The sequence below is a fragment of the Perna viridis genome, chromosome 9, assembly GCF_037379345.1.
Source record: "Perna viridis isolate PV_CMFRI_1.1 ecotype Kerala chromosome 9, ASM3737934v1, whole genome shotgun sequence".
In the NCBI taxonomy this organism is placed as follows: domain Eukaryota; kingdom Metazoa; phylum Mollusca; class Bivalvia; order Mytilida; family Mytilidae; genus Perna; species Perna viridis.
Genome location: NC_142453.1, coordinates 1,347,946 through 1,368,984, shown reverse-complemented (window position 1 = coordinate 1,368,984; position 21,039 = coordinate 1,347,946). Strand labels below are relative to the sequence as shown.

The window sequence follows — 21,039 nt, the reverse complement described above, 5'->3', positions numbered from 1 at the left end:
AGTTGCTCTTTTCTCTCGTCCTCCCATCACTCTTCTAACCTTCCTTTACGCAAAGGGACAGCCATTTTATATCCGTTACTCCTTTTACTCCTCCTACACACCTAACCTCTTTTTAGATACAGATGCAAAGTAATTTCGAGAATTCATATCGGGCAAAACGGACTCTGTCTTTAAGGAACATGGAAACACGGTGGTACCCGTCTAAATTCTGGACTTGTCAACCAAAGCTGCGAACTCCACAGAAACTCGAAATTTATTACGTAAAGCAATGGGATTTATATGAAAAAATACTTTATCTATAGTAAGTAGGACATATGACAGTAAACATACGCTCTCATGGGCTTTTGAACCGACAAAACTTTATATACAAGCTATAAACATATGTGAAAATTTTAACTGGTTTGTATTATTAAGCAAATGCAAACTAAAAACACTAGGCTAACACGTTACGTTGAACATCTCACTCAATTAGTAAAATTTGAAATTAACATCTAACAAAAAAGGAGTATTCTGTTCAACTCTAAAAGGATAGCTGGTTTTTTTTTTAAATTCATTAAAATGTGTTGTTGTTCTGAAAGAATATGAAGGCTCCAAAGAGCTTCAGCTGCATACCTGAATGATTTATTACCATTATTTGATGTTTTACACCAGGAATTAGTTATAAATTATAAATTCTAAAATTAAATTTGTGAGATTTCATTTTCATTAAGTTAGATAATAAAGGTGGTGCCAATTCATTCAATTCTAAAAAAAAGTTTCAACGGCCTATGTTTTGTTCTTTTAATAAATATTTTAACATATGTGTTTTTATTGATAAATCTTCATGCGTTGGCCAAAATCTGAATATACTATCAATGATTTTCCTGTATTTGTATATATCATATTCTCTGCTGAACAGAAGTGTCATGGCAGTTGACACAAATTTAAAACAAATTCACTGTATACATGTATGAAACAATAGTTTGTCTATTTTATTACTTAGGTTCTTCTGTTCTTTCTAGATTATTTAACTTATATACTGCCTGTTTACATAGATTTTGAATATGAAAATCAAAATATAGTTTCAGGTCAATAACAAAATCAAGTAGCCTTACTCTTTCATTACAGCTGATCTTAGCCGACCCAATATCAAAAGTATGAAACTTGTCGGATGCTTTTTGCCTTCTGCTATGACTTTAAACTTATCAGGGTTTCCCTGCATATTATTTACTTGGATCCAGTAAACCAAAACATTGCTCTCAGTCCGAAGGATATTTATAATTCCATTATAGTCTAGTGAATGAAATGACAATGTATTACCATCCGCCTTGCAATATAAATTCCTTTTCTGTTGACAGATGAAATCCAATTTATAAATATATTAAACAAAAGAAGTTCCTAATACAAGTGCAAATGTGTATTTGTTGTTTTGCGCACTGACGCATATGATAATTAAAGGTAATTATCTTTTTTTATCCAAGCTATATTTTGATCACTTACAAATTCCATGCGGCAGGTAGTTAAACCTTATGTTCATTATTTGTTATTATTTTAACCTTTGTGCTACATATTTGTTATTACTTATGACCTGTCTATTCTTTCAGAAAACGAAGAAAAAATGTATTATATTCTTGACCTCTGCTAACGATATATCAAAGTTATCAAAATGGGCTCAAAGAAAGTAGAAAATTGTTCTGATTATACAGGTCTTTAATTATTTTTCGTGAATGGATTATTTCTCTTACATAATGGTGTCATTTAAGCTTCTTTTAATTTAATTGGAAAAAAATGAAGTTTCGTTTGGATAATTTACATGTTTTGATATCGCTGGTACAAATGAAATTTTTTCCACAGTTTATAAGTTTGACAAATTCTGTTAACTGCTTTTGACGCTTGTACATATAACTCATCAATAACCTTTTAAACAATGTCTTCATTTGGTCGAACAAAAATATGAACCAAGATGACACCACATTGAAAAGCCAAAATTATAAATATTTGTGTGATGAATATTAAGTATCTATAACGCAATCAAATACAATGGTTGTTGATATATTGAAAAATGGTTTGTCATGCAACAAATGTTTACGCTCTACAAATGTTGACATATCATTTTATCCTTGTGTTACAAAATGTAACATGCATCTATTTTGATAGTGTTATATGTGAACTTCTTACTTTTGAAGTAATTTTATCATTTTATGTGCATTTTTTACAAACATGTTAGTGTCAATCAACTTATTTACATTTTAAGATATCCGAGATATATGTTTATGATGTTTATGTAAGTCATTTGGGAAATATATATTTTTTATCCTGGTGGCAAACTACCAAACATTTGACAATTTATCTGTCAAATCGTTATTTTAGGCCACAATTATTTTTCGTATTGTTTCGATGATTTTTTTTTTCAATACTTAGCTAATATTGTTTAAAATCTATTTAAATGGCTTATGATGATAACATACTTTGGTAATTATTTGTATTAACGGATGGATAACGTTAGCTATTTGATAAATTATCTTATTTGTTTTTTTTACTGACAAATGTAACTATTTCCTTCCAATTGAATCATTGAACTAGTATCTGTTTAGTTTTGTTTATTGAGTTGTTACTAATTTTATATTATAATACATATAGTACATCTTTTCATTAATACAGCTAAACCTATTTTTGATGAAAAACATTTTTTTGAAAAATAAAATTTAAGGACAGAGTTTCCAGATTTTTGCCTTTTATGGCCCCTTCGCTTGAAAATTGGGATTTACATGATAATCATGCTGTCCGCGTGCAGCGGGAATATCAACTGATCAGCTGCACTAACTGTTTTCAAGTCGAACAGTGTATTGTATATTTTTCCTCGTGTGAATTGTTCAATGCACTCTACATGACAGCAATTTTACATCGATTCCGGGTATACCTGAAAGAATACAACTATGAAACAAAGCAAATAATTTACCATAATTTGAAATGTTTTGGACGATATCAAAAGGGATGAAACTGAGCGTTGGAAATGTTAGCTGAACAAAGACGGTCCGTTCTGCACATTGAAACATCTTTTATTTATTTCAACACATCTTGATTTATGTGACGGTTATGAAATGAAAAATGCATTTAAACTATATGGGAGACATTTCGTTTTAATTTAACTACACCTACCTATTCACTAGAAGTAAAATAATATGTAAAGATGCATAGACATATTATAATCTATTATTATCTGAGAACAAATATAACTCGGAAATTATGAAACATTTAAAATAAAGTGTTGGTAATTTACATACACTTTATCTTTTCTCTAGTACATTAAATCATCAAAGATACTATTTTAAGATGTAAGCATAGAACTACATGTATTACGAAACACATACATGTATATGCTTCGGAAAAGCACCAACACTTCATGAAATTTACAACTTCCTCCCTAGATTTCAATACGTCATTTTTACATATCGATAATAGTGCATTTAGTCTGTGTGTATAGACTGGCATTAACATATAGAAAAATAGCACCTGTCACTTCGTATTTCAAGTATACTATATCTATCATATATCTTTAAAGGCACACCAATAGCCTTCCTGTATGCCGTACAAAATTAACGACAGAAAATTGAAAAATTAAATGGGGATTCCCTGTTTAGATAACAGTACATATAAATACATAATCTGTTGTATACAAAATCATAGCACAGTGCATCTACCATCGGATAAGGTTAGTAAAATCCTTTCTAGCCTTCTTATTTATCAATTGATATGCTATTCCTGTTATATACTGAAATGCTTTGAATCGTTTACTTAAGATGAATATATAATTATTTTTCAGACGAATCAATTTGATGGAAACAAATGGACGGTTTGTTTGTTTTTAATTACATTAATTGGATCATTTTTATTAATAATATATTACGTCCACATATCGTCTCTCGTACAAAAAAACACTAAAAGCTCGCTAAGACTTCACTTACTACCCGACACTCTTTACCTAAACGCTAATCTTTATGTTATATTTCACAGAAATCATCAAGAATGAAGAACATCGTGTTGATTGTTTTAACATTTACACATCTATTACATCTATTACTGGTCTCAGCAAGTAAGTTTGTAAATGTACCGTATTTTGGTGTGTATTATGCGCACATTTTTGCATAGAAATTATTTCCAGAAGATGAGGATGCGCATTATACATCAATGCATAAGAATTTGCCACGAAATTAAAGACTTCGCTACGTGAAAATATATTGCGTAATATAAACAAACTGGAATAGAAAATAAAAATATAGCATTAAAATATTGTCAGATAGAACAAAAAACTATTGTTCTCATTTTACAAAAATTATATATATCAATCCCTGTATAGTATTGCATGTTATCTAAAGTCAATGTTTTTATTTACAATGTATAAAAACAAACCGTAAACATGTGTATGCCCACTTTGTAAAACTATTATGAAACCCAAACGTAGGACTATAAGTAAACATGCTTAGGATTTAACCACTGAAAGTATAAGACTCGTAATAGTTAAAATTATTCACCCACTATCAACTTTAACTCAAAAACAATGTGTATATATTACAGATAAACCGAAAATTTCTTTGAAACTGACAACTAAGCCCGTAATATTGGGCCAAGACATCATACTTACATGTGTGGGAACAACGTGTGTCCATAAAAACGCTAAGTACTGGATGGGGGGTCCAGCTGATACTGAACCATCTACACTGGCTGTGAATGGAACATCGACGTCAGAAAAATATACAATGCCAAACGCTAATTCGGATGATCGATCAATCTCATTGATAGTTCGAAATGTAACCCTAGCCGATTTATCCTATCAATACAGGTGTACTTGTGGGATGAATTTCTTGGAAAGTTATATAAATATCAGCTATTCAGAAATTGTTGGTAAGAAACATATCATATTGAATGAACTTTTAAGGAAATCTTAAAAGATCAATTATTTATTGTCCACTTTATATAAGGTAAAACTGAACAAAAAAAACCAAAAAAACTTGACTAAGTGAAGAAGTTTTACATGTGATACTGCTATTGCTAATAACAGAAAACAATACAATATTTTATTATTATTATTCCAGCATTACCTTCCAAAGATATGACTAAATATCGCATTGAAGAGTGGGATGATGTTTTATACCTAAACTTCACCTTACATAATGTTTCATCTACACCAAATTGTACTACTGTCTTTCAGGTAACGCTTCAAAAAATCCTTGTTTTTATAATTATAAATATTATTATTATTATTATTATTATTATTATTATTATTATTATTATTATTTTGTCATTTAGCGGTTGATCCTTTAATTGAATAATATAGCACACTAGTTATTAATTTCAACTTGAAACATCAAACGTTCGAAACCGATTGAACAAGGTTTAAAACGCCAACAACAGAAATCAAGGATAACCATGACCCGATTTAACCAGGAAAACAACATATTCATTCTTTAAACCTTTAATTTGATTGGCTTACTGATTTTTTTGGGAAGTTTAAGTTGGTTCATACTATTTACACGGCTAATTTTTTCCCTTAACATATTAAAACAAAGGGAAATATGATTACATTGAATTAAAGTTCAACTTACGACATCCGGGAACATGTGAGCAATTAACATTCTTATACTTAAAGGATCAACATATAGAAATAGACGTTGCAGACGAAATTTCCACCAAAGATATAATGAAAGATATAAACTACAGAAAACGATTTGTCATTTCTAAAGAAGGGTCCCATAGATTAAAAGTAGAATGTAGATCAGCCGGGCACGATGTTGTTGTAATTGATGAACTCGTGGAATGTAAAATGGAACAAGGTATCAATTTCTTTATATATGATTTTAAAATCATGATATGTTCTTAATATCCTGTTGTGTTTAAGTGTAACTTTTCATGTGAAATATTAACAAGAGATTAAAACAAATAATGCATGTAAACTTGAACAAAGAGTGATCATGACGCTTCGGATGTATACACAACGCATTGATTTCTGTATCTTGATTGTATTGTTATTTGTTTTAGGCTTTTCTAGTTTCCCGTTTGTTATTGGGGGATGTACTGGAATACTTATATTACTGATTATTGGAGCTTTGGCTATTGGTTGTGTTAAAAGAGGTAAACCCTACATTTATCACGATAACATTGCATATATTTATGGAAAAAGATATGAATTAGAACATTTGTCAAAGGGAAAAAAACATGCAATGATATGACATTTACCAATAATAATATTGATCTTTCAAAAGATTCGAAAAACAGTCTTATTTTTTTCTTTTTTACATTTGTACTTATTTGGAATATCGGAATTGTAATGATTTTTTAGTTTCTTTTATTTTCAATGTTACAATTTATTATGAATAATTAGCCGGACATAGGGTATATTTTATCGAATTATTTTAGTGTGGATTCCTAAGTATAAACCATTTCAAATATTATTCTTCAGCAAAATATAGAACCGTTCTTAAAGCAAGAAACGATATACCATTTGCAGGGACTTTGTCGGAAGAAACATGTAAGTTAAGCATCGATTTTGTTCCTCTTCGACCTTGACCAACACGTGTTTTATAACAAAAAAACTCTACAATTGTGTATATGTTTTTTTCTTGCAAAACATGAACTCATATTCATGTAGATCAATATCATATGTCATTTTAAGTAAACACATTGTGAAAATAGAATAAAGCTCAAAACACATTCATATAATTACATAATAAAAGCATGAATGGTGTAAAAGGTTTTTGTGTTTATTTTAAGATACAGGGAATAAAGTGTCCTGTCTATCTTTAGATAGCTTGTGTTGACTTGGGCGGAATGAGCGGGTACGTTAAAAACCGTGGGTCCACAAACGTAATCGGTAAGAAGACATGAAACAAAGTCACGAAGATATTTCCTTGTCTGCTATATGTTCGTTTTATCAGTATAATGGGTTTTCAATTCCATTTAAGTGGAACTGTTTGCATTTAGCTAAGATTTTTTTCTTTAATTGTAGATATCCCCAGACCCATACATAATTATGGTTATAAATCAGATACTCAGTCGAGCAAACAACTTCTACCTTCCTAAATTACCGACGACAGCTCCGTGCTATGGTTGATAGCAAACTGAAAACTACACTTATAGTTGCTGCTGAATCAATCACCAGACTGCTTTTCGGGGCAGTTTTTTTGATGACCTGTGTATTTATACAGATCGATTTTAGTTCTTTTTAACTATGTGGTCAGAATCAACGGTGGAACAAAGTTTGGAAATCGGTTGAGTGTGGGGTTAATATTAAATACTTTAATGTTCATTTTATATACAAGTGCAAAATGAATAGAATAGATGTGGTGACAGGAATTATAAATGCCAGCTCAAGGCTACCCATGGGGCTTCAAAAATTGACAGGGAATCTCTCTCATACCAAAGACCGTGATAGACCGATAACCCATTTAAAAAAAAACAAAAGTTAAGTCCAAAAAGAGATCATTTTAATAAAGCCCGTTACAGTAGCCCTGCCCAAGAAATTCTGGGCAGTACCTTCGTTCTCAGATAGTGATTCAATAATATTCCATGTATTCTTGTAAAAAAAGCACCGCAGTCGTAATGACACTTATGCATGTAATAAACAATATTTGATCAAATAAGTTTCTACTAGTGCCATAAATAGTGACATGTGTGTTCAATATGTTTAATATGTAAATAATTGTGTATTGTCTTTTGTTGAAAAGAATTAAATTATGCGAATTTTGCTCAATATATAGCCATGGATGGCAATAGTAACAATTGTACATCTATATTTGTTTCTACTTATGTCATGTTTGTATGATTGAAATAAGGATTTTTCTCTTTATTCTCGACACCGCTGCTGGTGAACCTGAGGTTCCTGAGGGTATTTACCAACCCAGTAGTCAGACTTGTTATACCCCGAATACATCGCATTTTGTCTATCCTATTTATGGAAGAGTAATCAAGGGAACCAAGGTTTTAGAGGTAATCAAAAGAACAAAAACCAGACACGGAAAACAGACATACACAACAAATCATATAGAGTAACTAAAATCATACTTACAAAGTAACAAAAGCAAATGAGCAACTCGATGAAAAATTGCAGTTATCCAAATTTAAAAAAAAAATTGTATAACATAGAGGCTTTATTCTTTGCATTGCATCTGATAAAACCTCTCGGTGATGAATTTGGTTTCCTAGTTCGATAATTTTGGTTTTGAGTACTACTTGTATACAAGAAATATTTTGATAAAGATCTTCCTACATGTTTGATTTTAATGCTGACAGGTTACGCCTATCATGTGTACAGCATATTAAAATATTAAAGTATTTTGCATGTGTTTGTAATCATTAATTGACTTCGAAATGACTGTCTTCAATTTTTGTCACCCATATTATATCTCTGAACAGAAAATACAACAAAATTCGACGACGCAATACAATATCGGCCTAAGTTCTACAATAAAAAAATTGCATATTTTGATATTATAATAATTGGTGTAAACATCTCAAGATTTTTTATCAAATATATGAAGTTGGATTGCGCTAGAACTCTAACCAATAGGCTTCTGAAACAGGGTTATGTTGCTAAAAGATGACTACAATGACCTGGTTTTAGAAACAAATAGAGACCAAAATTGAGCGTAAATCAAAAGAATGTTATGTTATGTGTTTTTCTAATACGCGTGTTTTTTTTTTTTTTTTTATGAACAGCTTTTCATGGGCAGTAGTTGGGTATTACGATAATAAGTTAGATATACTGTGTCATGTCTATCTTACATTTCAAAACAAACGTTAAATAGGTTAATTAGCTATATTCAACTGTATGTGATGTTAAGCGTGGTCAGATCATATGATGCGTCGTTTATCATTTAGATTTCATTTTAAATTTATGACTTTGTTGTCGATTATACATATTTATACATCACCTTGGCAAGTTGTTTGAAGTATCATCCCCACAAAGATTATGCGATTCTCGTCAAGTTCGGTGGATGTATAAATTTGACTTCCTTTTGGAAAACTTCAAATAACCACATCAGACCTCTTCATAAAGGAATCATTTCTCGTCATCGAAATACTTTCTTCATTTTGCAATTTTTATGCATAACGCATGTTTATTAGAATATGATCAGGAGAGTTGGTATTTTTCGACAAGTTCCCAATCAGGTCTCTGTATAACGGGACACTTTGCCGTTTCGGGCGACTATACTTTCGAATTATTCTTATGGGTAAAGTATTACTATACAGTGTAAAATATTGAAATTCAAATCAAATCTCGTTTGTCTTATATATATATATATATATATATATATATATATATATAACGTCTCAGAATGTGACGACTCTATTCGCTACACTGCTCCATCGGATCAAATTGATACAGGGAAGGTAACATTAACTTATAGAAGGGTCTGAAAAATTCCCAACGATGTTAGAACTGTCAAATTTGCGATGCAAATTTTTGGTCGTTCCCTCCGCGGGACTCGAACTCGTACCTCTGTGACATCTATGGGAACACCGCCTGCACTAAGTCCAGCGCCCTAGACCACTCGGCCAGCTAGGCTATATATATATATATATATATATATATATCGATATCAAATTGTCATTTCTCAATATGTTTACGGAGTGTTCATATCACAACGCATGCGTTATGCCAGAGCTTGTCGTAACTACACATACTTTTTATATCGCGCTAGAGCTCTTACAATTAGGTTTTTGAAACACGGTTACAAGTATGTTGCTTCAAGATTGAAGTCATCACTACAGTCATTTTATGGTCATCATCATGAACTCGTGGATCGTGACAACAACAATCCAACATTTTGTAGATAAGTTGTGTCAGAAAAAAAAATAATATCTTTTCAATGTTCTTTAAACGGGTACTTCTTTTTGTTTTGTATTTTCTTTTCTCTTTCATGTTCTTTTGTTTTTTTGTGTTTTTTTCCGCACCATTTTCTGTCTTTTATGTTTGTTATTATTTGTAAAATGCGTGCAGTTAATAGCCATAATGAGAATCTGATTTTCTATTTTTAAAAATCTTGGGGATTTCGAAAAATTATATACAGAAGTAGAATGTTCGTGTTAACATTTTGTATGTAGTAATTTAGAAAAAAAAGAAACCTATCTGTTCAGTCGGTAAATTGTCACTCCCATACCAAGTATGATATATTTTGTAAAGGACACGTCATTACAGATCTTAAACTTGTCTTTTGACTTTGTAAAGCATTTAAATGAATGCGTTTATTAGTGGTTTTAAACGTTACAAAACTAATAATTTTCATAAAGTACTTAAAATGTAGATATCGTGACCAAACTACAACAGAAGTTGAAAGTTGTGTTTAAACAATTTATTAATCTTTGATTTTGATGACCACCTGGGAACTATTATTTGCTTAACACATGCAAGCATGAGTCATTATACAAAAAAATAGTGTTGAAATTGTCAAAGATCCATTTTCCTCTCAGATACCGATTCCGACCATATCTACACAAATATTACATTGCACGACTGATTTGTTTTGTATTTATCTTTTCGATTTTTCTGGGTTTCTTTATATTTGTTGTGTGTTTTTTTCTCTGTTAAGTTTTTTTTATTTTAAATCATTTAATTATTTTGTATTTAAATTATATTATTACAATGCAATTTAAAATGCTCCAAACTTTGCAACTTATGCAAACTTTATGAAATTGTCATTTTACAAAGGGGTTTACTATGAATTAATCAAAAGTCTTTAAACGAAGATTATCTAATATACGAAGGTAAAAAGATAAAACATAAAATTGCAAACGGAAAAAAGGTTCTGTCTCTCGAGATCACTTAACTAACATTCAAAATCATACGTACCTTTTACTTTGAATATTTGGTAGGTTTTTAAATCTTATTCTGAGTGTTAAATGTCGTCAATTTTTTTTGACACGTGACATTTAAAGGTCCCTATTTTCTAAAGTATCAAAAATGAAAGCACAAATTAAAAACAGTGGCATACTTTGAACCTAATGGTATATACAACATCCAAACGTCTTGTATATTTACATCATATGACAGATTTTGATACACCATGTCAACAAAAAGTTGATTCGGTCAAAATTGATAAAACTTAGCTGATATATGACGTCTAAAAGGTCAAAATATGATATAATCAAGATTTGATCAAACAATAAATATTGATATTTTTTCGTCAACAATACTTAGGCAAAGCTTACTGGAGCAATTATGTACATCATAGGTTCATTAAAGTATTAATAATTTCCAACACTGTCAGATAAAGAAAAACAACGGTTAACAAGTTATCATATTATAGTTTCCACTTCATAAATTAGACCTCATCAAACAAAAAGAAATAAGAACCTCTTTAAATGTCCTCATTTATATCAAAGTAGGAAGCAGATATTTCACTAAACCTAAAAAGATATTGACATAAATACCTAAATGATGAACACTTAGCAATACACAAAATAAATAGTCAAAATATCAAGCTTGAAATCGGATCATTGGAAACCATCGAAATGGTCCTGTTTTGGTAAAGTTTAACCTGACGAGGAAGAAAACTGCTGAATGTTATACATCAAATTATACCAAGACAACACAAGCTCTCCCTTCAAGACAAAAATGAAACCAACCTGTATGCTTTAGGTACATTTTGCAAAATCAGGAACCTTTTCAAGATAAAACCTAAATACAATTGGACTCACACATTTAGCTACATGCAGTTCAAACATCGCGTACACTTGTTACAAAAAGACATGTAAAGGGGTACTTTAGGTCAATATTTACGTTACAATAGAAGTGTGTCAAAAGTAATGTTTTAAATGACGTCAAAATGATCAAAGTGTCTTATAAAAAAATCTGATAAAATGATATGATATTTCATGCATATTGCATAAGTAACATAAATATACTGGGTGTTTATGTTGAGCAGTCTAAGTTTTGTAGTTTTATATAGGCTGAGACTCGAGAAATAATATCAGGGAAAAAGAACGGATATGGTGAAATAAATCTAATTCCGCAGCGTATAACTTTAACCAAAATTACTTTCTGATATCAATAAAAGCTGTTTTTTTTTAAAATTGATAGCGTTCAAATTTGAGCTAAATGTTGATTATTTCTATCTAGCAAACTAATTATGATTTATTTTCACAATAACCCTTTTTAATTTTCCCAATTATGCCATTGTTTTTTTATTTATTTTTGTTTTTATTTCAAACAAATGGTGTTATTTGACCGACCAATCAGGGCTATGGACAAGATTAGACCACAAATACAAATATTTGAGTGGAAGTAAGTATACTTATTCATTTCAAGCCATACGGTTACTAATCGAAGTGAACATGACATTTTTAATATAAATGTTTACTGTTCGTCTTTCACCAGTGGGACCGTCAACCAGGTTGTTGTGTTCTATCGGTAATGTTTCAAATAACTGGAACGGATTGCATTTCGAAAAATAATAAAAAAGGACTATTTGGAAATTGATAAAATAAGACTAAGAACCAACCTGATGCATACAAAAGGGAAGTACTATCAAAATAGAAATGTTTTAAACAAACAAACAATATCCGTATCTTTTCGGTTCAATACATACAAAACGTATTAAGAGTTCACTGTCACCAACCAAACCTTTATATTCACATTGACTAAGTTAAAAACAGATTACAAATATAGCGTTAATTGTTGTTATTTTTAACAATATGGAACATACAATCAAAAGACATTGACCTTTTTAAATTGTGTATAAAATAAATTGAGAGAAGACTTTCAATGGTCAGTAAAATACACGAGTGGCCATTTCTATCAATATCATATTGTAAATCTGAACACCTACCGAACTGTATCGAAAAGTTTGTATCTACAATTCGCAATAATTTTTTAGAGGGGTTCAAGGTTGCTTGGTACTTTTACTAAACAATCTATACATTTCGGTTTATCAGGATTCTACATGATGTTTAGTGACAGAACAAAAATCCTATGTGGAAAAGGAATATGACACATTGACTGCTTCGATTGTTTTATTTGCATTACATGTTCAACAGTCGTCATGATGATGGGAAAGACAATAAATCATTGCTCGGTGCTGATAATGCTTCACACTAAAAACATTGTACAATTTTTATTACTTTTACAATTACCGAGTTTAGCTCAATAGGCTACGCGTGAAAGCCTTATATGTGTTTTGTATGTAACAAGTCATATTAGTGTTACAACATAAATTATAAATATGGGATGACGTCACAAACAAATGAAGGAAAACAAAAGAACCACAACAACAACAACAACAGTGCAACTTTTCATAGTGTCAGAAAAAATAGATTTTCGACCATATTACAAAGCGGCTTCTTGATTTCTTTTTCGTTTTTGGTTTCTCTCTGTTTTGTTTGTTAATATTTGTAAAATGCTTACAATTAATAATATACTAACGATATAGCAATAGTGACTTTCTAAATCAAGGCGGTTTTGAAAAAAAAAATAAGTGGAATAATGTTCGCATTAGCATTTTGTCTATTGCAATTTAAAAAGTTTCTCCCTCTCCCAGAAAAAAATGTTATTGTTGAAATGGTCGAAGATCATTTAAACCTCTCATATAACGAACAGTTTCGATAGTATGTACAGAAATATTACATTGCACATTCGATACGTTTTATCTTTTCGATTTGTAACAGCTTCTTGATGTTGGTTGTATGTTTTTTTTTTTTTTTTTTTTTTGCTCTTTAATTTTTATTTTTAATTATCTATTTATTTATTTATTTTGTATTTAAACATATATATCATTAGAATGCATTTCAGAATGTTGTGAACTTTGTTACTTATGACAGCTTTATGAATTTGTCATTTTACAAAAGGGTTTTATACTTTGAATAATAAAAAAACTTTAAAGAAATAAGTATTTAAAAATCGAAAAAAAAACGAAGAAACATAAAATTGCAATTAGCGAACGTGCCAAAATAACGTCATGACGAGTTACATTTTCATCATATGGCAGATTTTGATACGCCATGTCAACAAAGTTGAATGGGTCAAACTTGATAAATCTTTTCAGATGTATCACGTCTAAAAGGTCAAAATACGATATCAAACAAGGTTTGACCAAACAATAAGTATTGATGTTGTTTTAGTCTAAAATACTCAGACAAAGCTTACCGGAGCTATTGGGTACATCATAGCTCATGGACCTTATCAAATAATAAAAAAAACAAGCAAACAAACAAACAAATTAACAAACAACCCTGTAATCTACCGCATCTGAATCAGTTATTTTACTAAGCCTATAATTTGGAGTATTAATTTGGTTGAGGCGGTATAAACGATAATTGTTGACATGAATATCTACATGATACTCAAAAGACAAAGTCCAAATATGGAAAATTGAAAACGATCAGATTTAACCTGCCCAGGAACAAAGCTGAATTTTATACATTAAATTATACAAACGACGACACGAACTCTCTCTTAATATAAAAAAATGAAACCAACCTGCATGCCACAGGTACATTTTTTTCATATATCTAGCCAGTTCAAACATCGAGTGCACGTGTTTCATAAAAGACATTTAAACGGGTATTTTATATCAATATTAAAGTTAATGTGTGCAAACATTTATGTTTTCAATGACGTCAAGAAAGGTCGAAAAGTGTTATATAAAAGATTGATAAGATCATAAATAGTGATATTTGATGCATAATACACAAGTAACCTAAAAGGACATTCGGTATATATGCTTTGGAATTTACGGTTTGTTTTACTTTATATAAGTTGTACTGGAGGGGGATTGTAATACATAAGTTCTCCTTAATATTGTACTTGTGCCTTGTATCAGATTATACCTATTGGTTTTTCGTTTATACGACACTTAATTTATTATGCCATTACTCGGCAGATGGTTCCAGAAAAGCAGGGGACGCCTACCCTACCGGTGCACCTGGTCCATGCTCCAAGTTTTTAGTGGAGTCCGAGTTGCTCATTTGCTTTTGTTACTTTGTATGTATGTTTTAGTTACTTAATGTTCTTTGCTGTGTATGTCTGTTTTCCATGTCTGGTTTTTGTCCCTGGATTACATTCTTTTGATCACCGCTATACCCTTGGTTCCTTTGATTACTCTTTGCAATTGAAAGTCAGTTGCATTTTTCACAATCACGAGAATATCACAATAATTAACTTGTAAAGTTAAAGTACTCGCGTATTTCCCCGAAAACTAAGTTTCAATGTATCTACGACCACATCACCATTACAGTATACACTTTTGGTGTCGCATAAAAAAAAAGAACAAAATCCCTCGAGGTTGTTCTCCAAAGATTGAATCAGTAGTGGTTAAACTTGTCTTACCCCGAATTATATCTAATTTTATTCATGATATTTATCAAAATTTGCAGTATTACAAATTTCAAAACAGCTGAAACACAAAGGCTTCATTCCCTGCATTACACATGGTAGAACCTCTCAGTAATAGATTTGGTTTCTTATTTCGATAATTTTGATTTTTACTACTTCTTGTATACAATTATAAGTATAAGCCAAAATTGCGATATTTAAATGTTTGCGATATGTGAGAAAACAAACATTATTCCACAAATCATAATCTTTTTTTATATTTTTATATTGAAAAGCAAAGGACGCTTACCCTACCGGTGCACCTGGTCCATGCTCCCAGTTTTTAGAGTTTGAGTTGTTCATTTACTTTTGTTACTTTGTATATATGATTTTAGTTACTTTATGTTCTTTGTTGTGTATGTCTGTTTTCCATGTCGGGTCTTTGTCCCTGGATTACATTCTTTTGATTACCGCTATAACCTTTGTTCCCTTGATTACTCTTACAGGGAAAAACGAACGGCTATGGTGGAATGCAACTAATTTACCAGCGTAAAGCCTCAACCTAGATTATTGTCTTGTATCACCAACAGCTGTTTTTGTTCATGCATTGTATGACATTTGCAAATTGTTTGTAAATAGTTTTTGTCTACTATCATAGGTTTGTCCTTGTCGATTATTTGTTATTAATATTTTCCATCCTTCTCAATTGATTGAACAGAAGTCAAAGTTATATCGTTCAGTCCAAAAAAGCAATATTTGTATTATAATTGATAACCGTCGAATTCGAGCTATTTTTTTTCTATTTAGCAACATATTAGACTAATTTGAAAAGGATTTGATCAAATTTGCCGAATATATTTCACTACTTGATTTTGTACTTGCTAAGATAGCATTGGTTCAAAGGTATTAGCAATGCACTGTGATAACTGATATATTAGGGACATCTGACTCATAAGATCCTACTGAGGTATAAGGGACCATTGACATAATTCTTTCCCATATTGACAATTATAAATAATTAAATACGTTGAGTGCCATTAAAAGTTCTGTGTAAAAAAATCATTTCCAAATCTATAGTTTGCCCGTGTTAATATCTATGCATATTCAAACATTGAAAATCAACTTCTTTTTCGGTTTACTGTGACAAAAGACAAAGGTGCAATAGTGTCCTGGTGTTCAAATGCAATCATAACGTAAAAATCAAAAGTATTTTATTGTAGCTTTGATTATTCAACCTTTAAAGCATTTTTGGGGTTTCATGTGAATCCATTTATCCCTTATATATGTTTGAAAACTAGACAATATGGACAAAAGTCATAAAATTTCATTACTTCATTCTTTTAAAAATATCTGAATTTACAATGTATAGTTATAGGGGGCGCATATATGCATATGAGTAATCAAGAAAACCTTATGTCAGTATATTCTAGCAATACAGACCTGACAGCTTAAATAGACACACGCTACATAGAAAATAAAAATAGTCAATATAACACGAACACAGAAATGAGGGTAAATGGTAAATAAGCAACCGAGACTACATTGAAATACAGAAGGAAAGAAAAAAATATGATAGATATATATACATGTAAAAGATAATGTCATTGCTATGCCATGACGCAGTGTTTCAAATAATACAAGTCATTTTGAATATCTACACAACGTACAACATTTTGAAACCTGCATGGTGATCTGAAACTTGATAAACCCATTAAAACATGCAGAAATACCAAAGTCTTTACGAGTGAAAATTATTCTGGCAATTTTCAAAAAGTGCAACAATTGAAGCAAAAGGGTTTCCTGGCCTTTATATGTTCAATGCCCGATTTTATACCTTTTCATCCACAGTGTAATTTACAAAATACACGTTTGTAAATTACTCAATTAACACATGATTAACAATCAAAAGGCTAACGTATCATCATTTAAAAAAATATTTTAAAAGATAAATTGCATGCCAAGATATAATCATTAAATATTCTTAATTGCTGAAAATTGATAAGTATTTTTTTTAATTTAAAATGTTTGCAAGGTCGCGGTTAACTAGTCATAATATAGATCATATAATAATATGTATACCTATCTAGTAGATTGGAGGTAAAACATTAGTAAATCATGGCAACAAAACTATATAACCTACACCTTCCCTTGTACATTAATCGAAGTAATAAAATATAAACAACCAAATAAGGCCGAGTTCAAAACATCACACATAAATCACTACATGTAGCAAAAAAGACTTCCACAAAAAAAAAAAAAAAACAAACAAAAGACTAACAAAAAACATGCTTGGCATTAGGCGCTATCCGCCGCGGACACCTGACATATTCCACGTGAGTATGACTTGGTAATAATCATTAAACAATAATGTGGCACCCCGATACGAGTCCTAGAGGGTTCCTGTCCAATACTATTCACACTACGGCGAAATTTTAAATTCAACAAAGTATCATGATGCATAAAGGTAGTTAATGTAGAATACAAACTAGACAATATAGATTATGAGTACACAAATTAATATTAAACGTTGCACGTTACTATTTATATGTTAAAAAAACGCTATGTCTTTGTTCAACAGTGTAATATAACAAGTAAAATAATTAGCATTGTGCCATAAATAAAAGGAAATGAAAGATATTTCGGTATAATCTTGACGTCCTCTAAAGACGGCAGTGTGACCTACAACTGTATACTTGCAAAAATACCGTAGAGAAGCATATGATATAGCTTCTTGGATATGAAAACATTATGACTATCGTTTTCAATTTGTACCACGGTTTAGAGAATATAATGCAACAAATAACAATGAAAGGTTTTCAATATTCTGTACAACATGTATACTATGATTTTTCAAGACAAAACTTCCATAACCGCAAGAATCTTAACAACTGATTAATGTTGTGGCATCACAAGTATCGTTCACGTCAGAAACTACGGAATCTCATAGCGAGTGCACATTAGTAGTCATTTTACAAGATCACTAGCACTTTGTAACACAAAACATTAATTTAATCAATAGGTAAACTACCTAAACGCGATGTCAATCTATTCTTATCTATTTTAAGGGTTTACTGTATGTAAATATAACGGGATTTGTAAAATGTATAGCCCTTTAACCGAACTGTAGAAACAAGTAATTGTCATTGTCTTTGCGTGAGTCGACTGTTATTGTTGACGGCAAACGAGCAACTCGGACTCCAATAAAAATTTGGAGCATGGACCAGGTGCACCGGTAGGGTAAGCGTCCTCTGCTTTTCTAAAAGATGGTGTAAACATTGAACAGAATAGATTTGTGTTTTGTAAGATATATAATTGATAACACATTAAGAAACTCTACCTGTGTTGAGAATTAAAACGGGAAAAAAATCAAGAACAAACAGGCTTTTTTGTGTTTGTGCGTTCAACCTCTTCTCATTAGTTGTTCATGCGTGAGTGTAGACTACAGGCCATTCGATTAATACAATTAAAATACTTCAAATTGAAGAGATCCGTATACAGAACGTAGCTATACTATAACGCTAAAATATTTTTCTATTTCATTTACGAGTACCTGTTGTTAATACACCGTATCAATAAAACGAATAAGATAATAAAGTAGCTTTAATTTGACAAAAAAATATTCAAGAATAACAGAAGTGATAGTCTTTTCAACAAGCTTAAAATTATACGCTTGGACGTCAAAAGACTCCAAAAATATTCCCCGGCCGAGTCCGCAGGTGGCATATCAACAACAAGGTTTTAAATGATTTTGTGTTGCCATTCTCCGCGTTTTAGTATCATGTACACGCGTTATTTATTTTCAAATAGTTTTCTTTCTCTCTTTTTTTCTCCTTAACAACTTCAAATAATTTCCGTTTTCAGATAATGGAATAGAAAAAAAAATTACTATAGCATTTACGTTATTCCATTTATTAAACAAAGGTATACAGAATAAATGTACACAAAACAATATAACGAAATATTTGTCATTTACATACTAAATATCGAACATATATTGCAGATGTTTCAAAACACAATTTGAATATGAAAAAGTAATCAAGGGAACCAAAGTTGTAGCGGTAATCAAACGAATGTAATCCAGTAATCCAATGGTCAAAGACCGGACATGGAAAACAGACATACACAACAAAAACATAGAGTAACTAAAATCATACATACACAGTAACATAAGCAAATGACTCCACTAAAAACTGGGAGCATGGAACGTCAATAAAATAAAAACAGTTTTGAAAGCGGATTATACACATAATACCAATATCCACATTAGAATACTTAAGGATTTAAGGACAATATGTGAGTTGTGATGATGTAAAATTTACACGATAAATCAATTGGAAGTCAGAGATAAGAAGATGGTATGATGGGAAGTGTTTCGTGAACGTAATGATTAATTGTTCTGAACAAATGACATAAATAATCGCAGTAGCAAATTAAATCAAGTTTTCTTAGTGAGTAAGTATCAGTCACTATGGGGGCATTCTATATTGGAATCTCAATAATGCAATCGAATGTCAGCTGATCTTTCTGTCCATCGTTGATCATTTTTGGACATTCCTGTAAACTATTTCGTATTTATTTCCAGATGTGTAATCTGCTTTGTTGTACCAGTTTTCATCACTGAATATTTCAGCCGAGTAGATATTTGCATCTTTTGATCGATTTGTCGCTGAAACGATATTATATTTCGAGTGGTAAATGACTGTGGCTATATTAAATCGCAAGTTTTTTTAAGCTACACGTGACGTGACTTGTGATATTCTGATGTAACGTTGCTGTATTCTAACATTTAAATAGACAAATGAATGGAAATGCAATAGAGTCATTTCCTGATTTTAAACTAAAGAATTTCTTTGGTTCTATTTTTGACAAATGTTCAATCAGCCATTTTCTGGCAAAATAATGCAGTACAGAAAATTGAAATCTCATGACTGTTCATTATATGGTTACATGTTTATTTTAAGGTAAATACGAGTGTTGGTTCGAAACCTACTGTCTGAAAATCAGGAGAAGAAATAAAATTTATGATGACTCACCTCGTTTTCGGAACAATATTTAACAAACAAATATGCCAAATACCACGATGATTCCAACAGAATATGGAATAAGTATATGGCCGTGACTTGGTTCTTAAAAAGAAAACAAACAACAATTCTTCATTTGTTGTTTATTTTTTTTTCAATAAAACTTAATACACAATGTCTTAGTGCAAAACAAACAAAACAAAACAAAACAAACAAAACAAAACAAAAACAAAAAACAAAAACAAAATCAAAACAAAACAAAACAAAACAAAACATCCCAATTTTATTGATTGTAACTAATCAACTAAATATACCGTTCTTTTCCTCGTACAGCTATTTTTTTAAAATTATTTTGTCTGCATGTTATTAGCGGTTCTGTTTGGATCGTAAATAAATGAGCTTTAAAATTCACTCATATTAATGTTAAACATCAGACGGAAAATCTTAAGCTATAATAATACCATTACAAGAATTACAAAGTCAACAGTCAACCAAGAAAAAAACATACAAACATTCTATTACCTTCTTCACTATACAAGACTTTGTTAATGACAACTACTGTATGATGAGCTGAAGAACATTTTACCCTGAGTCTATGGTGACCTGGTTTTATTATAGTCATTCGGCTCTGATAATTTATGCTTCTGAGTATGCCTATGGATTGATCTGTGAAAGCTTTTAGTTCAAGACGGCGACTCAGAAAACTGATTTATTCAACGGGTCATAGTTTTCCTT

The 21,039-nt window shown here is 30.8% G+C and overlaps 1 protein-coding gene and 2 long non-coding RNA genes across 5 annotated transcripts; 2 read left to right on the top strand and 1 right to left on the bottom strand.

Annotated features, from left to right (window-relative positions):
• Positions 1–3,547: 3,547 nt before the first annotated feature.
• LOC148606050 (uncharacterized) lies at positions 3,548–8,317 on the top strand. 3 transcript variants are annotated; one of them, XM_088545251.1, is made up of 8 exons: positions 3,553–3,691; positions 3,994–4,072; positions 4,555–4,881; positions 5,073–5,188; positions 5,627–5,810; positions 6,016–6,108; positions 6,437–6,505; positions 6,983–8,317. In XM_088545251.1, exons 1-8 carry the CDS (start codon positions 3,602–3,604, stop codon positions 7,054–7,056), a joined length of 1,032 nt encoding a protein of 343 aa, XP_088401377.1. In that variant the 5' UTR covers positions 3,553–3,601; the 3' UTR covers positions 7,057–8,317. The 3 variants fall into 3 exon arrangements, with proteins under 3 accessions (XP_088401378.1, XP_088401379.1, XP_088401377.1); XM_088545252.1 differs by lacking the exon at positions 6,437–6,505 and having other exon boundaries at positions 3,548–3,691; XM_088545253.1 differs by lacking the exon at positions 4,555–4,881 and having other exon boundaries at positions 3,551–3,691.
• Positions 8,318–9,984: 1,667 nt separating this feature from the next.
• On the top strand, positions 9,985–12,945 carry LOC148606049 (uncharacterized). Its single transcript, XR_015915173.1, has 2 exons — positions 9,985–12,259; positions 12,910–12,945. It is a non-coding gene; the product is annotated as an uncharacterized LOC148606049 (long non-coding RNA).
• A 6,872-nt stretch (positions 12,946–19,817) lies between these two features.
• LOC148606048 (uncharacterized) lies at positions 19,818–21,002 on the bottom strand. Its single transcript, XR_015915484.1, has 3 exons — positions 20,827–21,002; positions 20,317–20,409; positions 19,818–19,949 (listed from the first exon to the last, which is right to left on the bottom strand). It is a non-coding gene; the product is annotated as an uncharacterized LOC148606048 (long non-coding RNA).
• Between the last annotated feature and the right edge of the window lie 37 nt (positions 21,003–21,039).